The sequence below is a fragment of the Nematolebias whitei genome, chromosome 15 (assembly GCF_014905685.2).
Source record: "Nematolebias whitei isolate Nwh7 chromosome 15, NemWhi1, whole genome shotgun sequence".
NCBI classification, from domain to species: domain Eukaryota; kingdom Metazoa; phylum Chordata; class Actinopteri; order Cyprinodontiformes; family Rivulidae; genus Nematolebias; species Nematolebias whitei.
Genome location: NC_056512.1, coordinates 43,123,506 through 43,131,743, shown reverse-complemented (window position 1 = coordinate 43,131,743; position 8,238 = coordinate 43,123,506). Strand labels below are relative to the sequence as shown.

Sequence of the window (8,238 nt, the reverse complement as noted above, 5' to 3'; positions counted from 1 at the left end):
AGCGCTGACCCTCCTCCTCAGCGCTGACCCTCCTCCTCAGCGCTGACAGGTTTATGTCTGACATGCTTCCAGGTCCGATCTATTCTTATTTGACCTCAACATAAATAAATAAAAACACAATCTGCTCAACGATCAGACTTTATTTGCCGAACGAGCTGCAGAAACGAATCAGCTGTTTTGCTGCTGGAACATAAAGAAAGATGAACTTGATTAAAGCTGCACAGAAACAATTTTCTCATTCTTGTATCAACTGCAGCTGAAATCTGTTTAAACCGTTCGTCAAGCGACTTTGTGTCTCCTCGTGAAGAAGGGAGCGACAAAAGAAGCCGAAAGCTAACAACACGGTTGAGTTTAGCGTTGACTGAACGTGTTTCCTCAGCTCCGGAGACATTTTTTATATTTTTCTTTCTCACTCTTCCACCTTTTCTCTCGCAGCGGATGTGAAAACAGACGACCGAGCCGAGATGAGCGTGGCGGCCAAGATGTCTTTGTTCAAAGTGAGTTTTTCATCGTCGCTCCTCTGGAAACGTACACATTTCTCCTTTCCGCACATAAAACCACTAAGAGGAGCCTAACGTGTCGAACAGCCGAAACGTTTGGGCTCGGCTCGGCCTGAAACTAAACTGTAAATTTACAGATTCAGTCGAGTCAGGCCGAACGTTTCGGCTCCTGCAGCGTCGGCTCTGAAGGCTCAGGTGAAAATGTGCCGTTAGCCGGCAGCAGCTGCGGTATAATTAGAAAAGGCAGCGAGGTAACCGAAGCCGGAGGGTCTCTGGTTACGCTCCGACCCGCCGGGCTTCAGCTCGCGGCGTGACTCATCGGCTTCTTTCGCCAACTTCACGTCTGTTCATCTGTAACGACAGATGGATGAAGTCAGGAGCGTCGCCGCCTTTTTGTTTTTTCCTAAGCTGCCACCAAAGTTATGATTTGACAAAACGTGCTCAGACAAAAGTCTCGAGTCGTCCCGTGTTTGTTTACAGTTTGTTTCTAGCAGCCGGTCGGCGCTGAAACCTTTTGAAGTGGTTTAGATAAGTTTTTAAAAAACACAAGAACTGTCTGTTCTGTAGCCGAAGACGTTCTGATTCCCACCCGGGAGGCTGATGTTGGGATTAATGTTTTACCCCTTCAGGTGTTTGTTGCTGTGCATTGTGGGAGTTGTGGTTTGGGTTTTTGTGGCTCCGGTTGAACAGTCGAGCATAGAAAGGCACACGGAGCAGGACGTCTTGCCACAGAACTGCTGTTAAATTGGATCTTTAGTTTTCAGCAGCCTGTCACAAAAACAGTCTGTTCACTTTTTATGTGGATTTTTGAAAAACGCCACAGATGAGAGTTGGTTTGACGTCAGATTATGTGTCGGCGTTTGATGAAAGTCCAACAGAACTCTGAACGTCTTCAGAACACCTGGAGGGTTAGTGATCAAATCTGGCAGCTTGGAGGCAAAATATTAATAAATTATGGAGGATTTAAAACTTGTTCAGTGTTGTAGATGTAAAATTAATTAATTAAACAATCAATTAATTACTTTTTGCCTCGTTTGCAGGAGCTGGAGAAGTCCGCTGCCCCTGAGGTCCCGGTTCCGTTGAAGCCTCGCTCAGCAGGTTCTGCTCAGGAACGCAGGACGCGCCGAAGCAACGACCCTCGCTTCCTTACTCAGCCGATCACCTGCGAGGAAAAGGAGGCAATCAGGTGAGAGGGGGTGGGATTAAAAAAACGTAAGTCTGAGAAATTACATCAAAATCTGTGAAAATCCCGTCAGAACTGAAAGATTGTTGAAACTTAAAGAATAAATTAATAAAGTTCAAGAACAGAAGTTGTAATCAGCTAAACATTTAGCTAAAAGCTATAAATTGCTAAATATTGACTAAAACCTGTAATCTTCTAAATAGTGGCTAAAATCTATAATCATCTTAGTGGTGATTTTAAAAACTATAATCTGCTAAATAGTGGTTAAAAGTTGTAATCTGCTAAAAAGTGGCTAAAAGCCATAATCATCTAAGCAGTGGCTAAAAGCTATAATCTGCTAAATAGTGGCTAAAAGCTATAATGTGCTCAGTGGTGGCTAAAAGCTATAAGGTGCTCAGTGGTGGCTAAAAGCTATAAGGTGCTTAATGGTGGCTAAAAGCTATAAGGTGCTTAATGGTGGCTAAAAGCTATATTGTGCTCAGTGGCTAAATGCTATAATGTGCTAAGCAGTGGCTTAAAGTTATACTGTGCTCAGTGGTGGCTAAAAGCTATAATCTAAATAGTTTCTAAAAGCTATGTACTTGGTGGCTAAAAGCTTTAATCTGTTAAATTGTGGCTAAAACAGGTATTCTTCTAAACAGTGGCTAAAAGCTATAATGTGCTAAGTTGTGGCTAAAAGTTATAATGTGCTAAGTTGTGGCTAAAAGCTATAATGTGCTAAGTTGTGGCTAAAAGCTATAATGTGCTAAGTTGTGGCTAAGTTGTAAATTGATCAAATTTTTAGTTAGAAGCTTGAGTTGAATATAAAGGTAAGAGCTAAAAGTTTAAGAAGACAAAAATAGATTAAATATGCTGAAGAAGATTTTAGAAAACAATAATTTTAGACAACTTGAAGGGATTTGAATTTAATTCTGAGCTGAAAATAAATAAATGATTAAAAACTCTAAAAGGTACAAAAAGTAAAATTCTCAGCTCACAGTTCTGGACGGAGCCGAAGGTTCTGGCTCATAAATGTTCGAAGTTTGAACCTGATGATGTGAATTCTGGCTCCGCGGTCAGAACTCTGCTTTAGCTGTTGGTACCGCTCAGTCTCCGTGACCTTTGACCTTCTGACTCTGCTCAGCGCTCCGACACCAGCGGGGGTCCGGTCTGCGCCCGTGGAGCCGAAGGAGGATGAAGACGAGAGCTGCAAGATGAGCATGAGGGAGAAGCTGGCCCTCTTCAACAAGCTGTCTCTCCCTGGGAGGCAAGGGTCCGGTCCCCCCGACGGGCCTCCAGAACGGCGGAGGCAGAAGGGGTCTCGGTACCGCACGCAGCCCATCACGGTGGAGGAGGTCAGTCTGGTGAGTGGCAGGAAAATGAACATTCTTGCTCCTGAAGAAAAACGAACTCGTGTCTTCATGTCCCCTTTAGCTGCAGCAAGGCCCGGTCCAGCTCCCCGCCTTCAGTTTGGGCCCCCATCTGTCCAGCAGGCACCACGTCTCGTCCACTAACCTCAGACCCAGCGAGGTGCGTCTGTCTCAGCTAAAACCCGACGCTGCGGAGCCCGACCCGGTCCACCAGAGCTCACAGAGCTCTGAACCGGGCCTGAAGGGGATCCTGAAGAAGAACCGCTCCGTGCGCTTGGACTGGAGCGGGCCGGACGCAGGTCTGCTGGACGCACCGTTCGGCCACGAGCGGGACGCTGGACGAGGTCGAGGAGCGGAGACGTTCGGGACGACCGAAGAAGCCGAAGCGAGGCGCGAGACGTCGGGTACGCCGTGGAGACAGAGGGCTCGGATCGGAAGGGAAACCGTCGCCTGGACACCAACCGGACCCTCGTCAGAACCGGACGCTCTGCGGGACGGGCGCCGTCGGACCACGCCACAGGACGGAGACGCTTCCTGCGAGAGAAACCGCTTCGACTCAACATGGAGACGCCAGTAAGACGCTTGAACCAGACCCATCGGCTAAAATCACAACAATCTGGAGGATTTTATGGACGAAACACATTTTTATTCTAATCTTTTTATAGTTTTCATGTTTTGTATTTGCTCCGACTTGTCCTAAAGGCACGAAGACGAGCGAGAGAACGAGAGGAAGGTCGACGATGAACAACCCCAAACCCAGAGAAGTGCGGTCGTCTCGGCAGGCTGCGCTCAGAAAATACAAGAAAGTGAGGTACGAAACGACTCGGCACTTTCAGCTCGTTCAGTCGGCTCCTCTGCCAGGAGCTGGACGTCCCCTTGCCGTGTGAATGTTGTGAAGCGTTCATGCAGCAAGGGGTCCTGCACAGAGGTGCGCCGATGGCAGTTTTCTGGACGATCACAGATTTGTAAAAAGTCTGACCTGCCGATTCCGATTTTGTTTCATAGTCAACGCTGTCGGGAGTTATTGGGTCGCAACGCACCTTCAATGTTCCGGTCTTATTTTATTGAAAAACAGACCCTTGAACAATATTCTAGAATCAGTACAAACTTGTTTCAACTGGCCTTGAGGTAGAGTTTCTGAAATATAAATGAAGTTCAGGCAAATGTTAAAACTAATCCGAGTATCGGCCGGTTTCTCAAAACGAAGGAAATCTGGGCGGATAAATCGGGGCACCCCTAGTCCTGTGAATATTTTTTATACTTACTGTCTCTATTCTGGACATTTTGGGGCAAATATCTCGTCCCGCAGTTTTAAAGCTATTTTGACAAATCAGAATGTTCAGCTCATTCAGAAGGGTATTGGTGCAACTTTAGCTTTTTGAAATATTTAGCCTTTTCTGCCTGAAAATGAATTGAGCTCATTTTACAAATTGGCTAATTTCAGCTGCTTTTCAGCTGCTTTGCGCTCCTTACAGATTCTTTCTGCTAACTAGAACATTGTTGTGCTTCTTCTAACTTCTTTCTGCTAATTTCAGCTTGTTATGCTGCGTTCAGCTTATTTCTACAGATTTCAGCCATTTCTGCTACTATTTTGCTGTTTTATGCTAAATTTAGCTTTTTCAGCAAATTCCACATCTTTTGTACTCATTTAAACTTTTTTCAGCCTAATTCAGCAAAATTATACACTCTACACTTCCTTCTGGTCATTTAAGCTTCTTTTTTTTAATTTTTAGCTACTATTCGTCCTTCTTTGTGTGCGTGTGTGCAAATTTCTGCTTTTTTGTTTCAGATAATTTCCACTTCTTGTGCTCATTTCTGCCTTTTTAGGCTTAAATGGGCAAAACTGTGCTCCCTCCACTTTCTTCTGCTAATTTAAGCTTATGTTTTGCTATTTTAGCTACTATTCATCTGCTTTTTATTGCAGCTTTTTACAGATAATCTCTTATTTGTGCTCATTTCTGCTTCTTTCAGCCTAATTGGCCAAACATTTGCTCTACTAACTTCTGCTAATTGAAGCTTATTTCTGCCTTTTTTTTTTAAGCTACCAATAGCTGTTTTTGGCTCATTTCAGCTTTTTTATTTTTAATAGCTGATTTCCTAATTTTTATGCTAATTTCTGCTTCTGTTAACTTGGGCTTGCTCTTCCATTTCAGCTACATTTCAGCATGCTTTTAGCTAATTTCAGCTGTTTTTCAGCAATGCAGTTTCTCTAATTAGTTTTAATCTAAATTAATATGTTATTATAATATAATATAATATATAATATAATATTAATATCACTGCCATTTATAAAAGTGTTGTTTTTCAGTGCATGAGAGTTGAAACACATTTTAATTAATAATCCATCTTTAACTTAATTCTGTAGTTAATGTGGTCACAGTTGATTTTTCAGCGTGGATCTGGAGAGAGGTCCGTCCGTCGGTCGACGCGGCTGTTTTTCATTCCTCTGAAACCAGATTCTGGTTCTGGTATGCGGCTGCTGTGGGATTAGACTCGAGTTGCTGGGAATATTTTCGAACCAGTCGGTGTTTATAGACTTCGTACGGTTCGGCTGTTTAAACGTTTTCCGGAACACAAACAGACGGTTTATTCGGTTGTTAAACGTCGTCTTTTACGACCCTTAAATCACGTTTTTGAGCTGCTCTGATTTAGGATTCTGTAAACTGTTAGCTAGTTTTTGCTTTTAGCTACTGTTTTAACGGTTTAACATTTTTATGTAGCGTTTTGCTGATTTTAGTTTTAGCTGTTTTTTGTTAGCAACTGTATTTTTCTTGTTTTGGCTTTTTACCTACTGTGTTTTGCTGATTTTTAGCTATTCAGTGATGCATTTTTGCTGGTTTTTGGAATTTTAGCTATTGTGGTTTTTGCATAGTTTACGCTTCTTAGCTATTGTTTTTTTAATTGCAAAGTTTTAGCTTATTACGTACTGTGGTTTTAGCTATGCATTGCCTTTTTAGTTGCTGCGGTTTTGCTGAATTTGAGTGTTATTGCTACTGTGATTTTAGCTGTGGTTTAAGCTTTTTGGTCTTGTATTTTTTCAGATTTTTAGCTTATTAGCTACTGTGGTTTTAGCGAGAGGTTGCCTTTTTTAGTTACAGTGTTTTTTGCTGAATTTTAGATTTTAAGCTGCTGAGGTCTTTGCTGTGTTTTAGCTTTCTTGCTACTGTGGTTTAGCTGTGGTTTGGCTTTATAGCTACTCTGATTTTTTACCTATTTTAGCTTTTTGCTGCTGTAGTCTTTGAACCGTTATTTTTTTTTTTTTAAGCTTCTGTGGTTCTTTAAGTTTTAGCTTTTTAGCAACTGTGTTTTGCAGATTTTTAGCCCCTTAGCGATGTGTTTTTGCTGGTTATGGCATTTTAGCTACTGTGGTTTTTGCTTAGTTTAAGATTTTTGGTTATTGCTTATTTTTTATTTTATTTTATTTTTTCAGAGTTTTAGCTTATTAGCTTCTGTTTTTTTAGCGAGGGGTTACCTTTTTAGTTAGTGTTGTTTGCTGAATAGCTTTCTTGCTGTTGTGGTTTTAGCTAGGGGTTGCATTTTTAGTTGCTGTGGTTTCTGCTGTTTCAGCTTTATTGCTACTATTTTTACCAGTTTTAGCTTTGTGCTGATGTGGTCTTTGCAGCGGTTTTGTTACTTTTTAGCTTCTGTGATTCTTTGTGTCTTGGCGTCTTAGCTACTGTGGTTTTTGCTTAGTTTAAGATTTTTGGTTATTGCTTATTTATTTTATTTTTTTCAGAGTTTTAGCTTATTAGCTTCTGTGATTTTAGCGAGGGGTTACCTTTTTAGTTAGTGGTGTTTGCTGAATAGCTTTCTTGCTGTTGTGGTTTTAGCTAGGAGTTGCATTTTTAGTTGCTGTGGTTTCTGCTGTTTCAGCTTTATTGCTACTATTTTTACCAGTTTTAGCTTTGTGCTGATGTGGTCTTTGCAGCGGTTTTGTTACTTTTTAGCTTCTGTGATTCTTTGTGTCTTGGCGTCTTAGCTACTGTGGTTTCTGCCGAGGTTAGTTGTTTTTTTAAATTTTTTTAGCTGATGTGGTTTCAGCTGGTTTTAGCTCCAGCTGTATTTTAGCAGCTCAGCTACAGCTGTCACTCTGCAGAAAAGCAGAATGTTTCCTGATTAATCTTGTTTTCCCGCTCTTCGCCCGCTCTCACGCCGTCCTCCGCAGGAAGCATCAGAAACCTCTCTGCTCGGCAGCGTCGGCCTTCGGCTCTGGGTAAACTTTCACGATTTAAAACCCGGTCTTGACGGTTTCGGTCCTCCTCAGCCCGCTCATGTGTCTTCTCCCCCAGGAGCCGGTCTTTGCCTCGGTGTACTCGGTCCGTGCGCCGCAGTACGTCGTGCGTTTCAGCCAGGTAACGTGTGCATGCAGGAGGAACGCTGCCGTGTTTCGTTTGCAGTGGGAACGTTTTTTTTTCAGCTGCGCTCGTTTAGGAATGTGATATTTTTGCAGCTGATGTGAAGCTTCGCTCGGTTAACGAGCCGACTTATGACGGATCAGTGCAAACTGAGCGACTCGCTGTTTGCTCCGATTCACCGTTTATTTGCACGTTTTGTTAACGAAGCTCTAACAGAATCTGCTAAAACCGGAACGTTCTGTTGCATTTTGAAGTTTGTGCACGTTTGTCCTGACCGTGCACGTCTTTTATTTAAAACGAATCAATATCTGCAGGCGAACCTGTCGTTTGAGGCTCAAGAAGTCTCCTCCCCGAGGAAGAGTCCGATCGGGCCTGAGTGGCGACCCAAAGTGAGACGTTTTGATTCATTTACTCCAGAAGAGATCCTCCGAGTCCTGACTCGTTTTTTTTTGTTTGTTTGTGTTTTTTTCAGACTAAAGGAACTGAGGATGAGCTTCAGGGACACGAAGAGCAGGACGCTGCCATCAGGAGTGAGTTCCTTCCGCTCGGTGTCACTTTAGTTTTGCTCTTTTTGTCTCTGACCTCACTGTGCGTTTGAGTTCAGGCTCTCCTGAATCAGACGGGGAGATTTCCACCAAGCTCAGCACCGTTGCTCCGGTCCACCTAGATGAAGGTCTGCGCAGAGCCGATGCTCCGGTCTGTGTGGATGAAGGACAAAGCAGAATTGATGCTCCAGTCTGCGTGGATGAAGGACGGAGCAGAATCGATGCTCCAGTCTGCGTGGATGATGGTTGGCGCAGAACCGAAGGTCGGAGCAGAACCAACGCTCCGGTCTGCGTGGATGAAGGTCG

General features: G+C 43.3%; 1 protein-coding gene across 1 annotated transcript in view; it reads left to right on the top strand.

Moving 5' to 3' along the window:
* LOC119421871 (supervillin) overlaps window positions 1–8,238 on the top strand; it is a gene marked incomplete at its 3' end in the record, with an annotated part of 27,807 nt that extends 19,569 nt beyond the window's left edge. Inside the window, 10 exon segments of the mRNA XM_037689235.1 lie at window positions 436–497; window positions 1,541–1,686; window positions 2,807–3,026; window positions 3,097–3,605; window positions 3,735–3,843; window positions 7,198–7,245; window positions 7,322–7,384; window positions 7,702–7,776; window positions 7,860–7,917; window positions 7,992–8,238. Of these exon segments, the coding sequence (XP_037545163.1) occupies window positions 436–497; window positions 1,541–1,686; window positions 2,807–3,026; window positions 3,097–3,605; window positions 3,735–3,843; window positions 7,198–7,245; window positions 7,322–7,384; window positions 7,702–7,776; window positions 7,860–7,917; window positions 7,992–8,238 (1,537 nt within the window).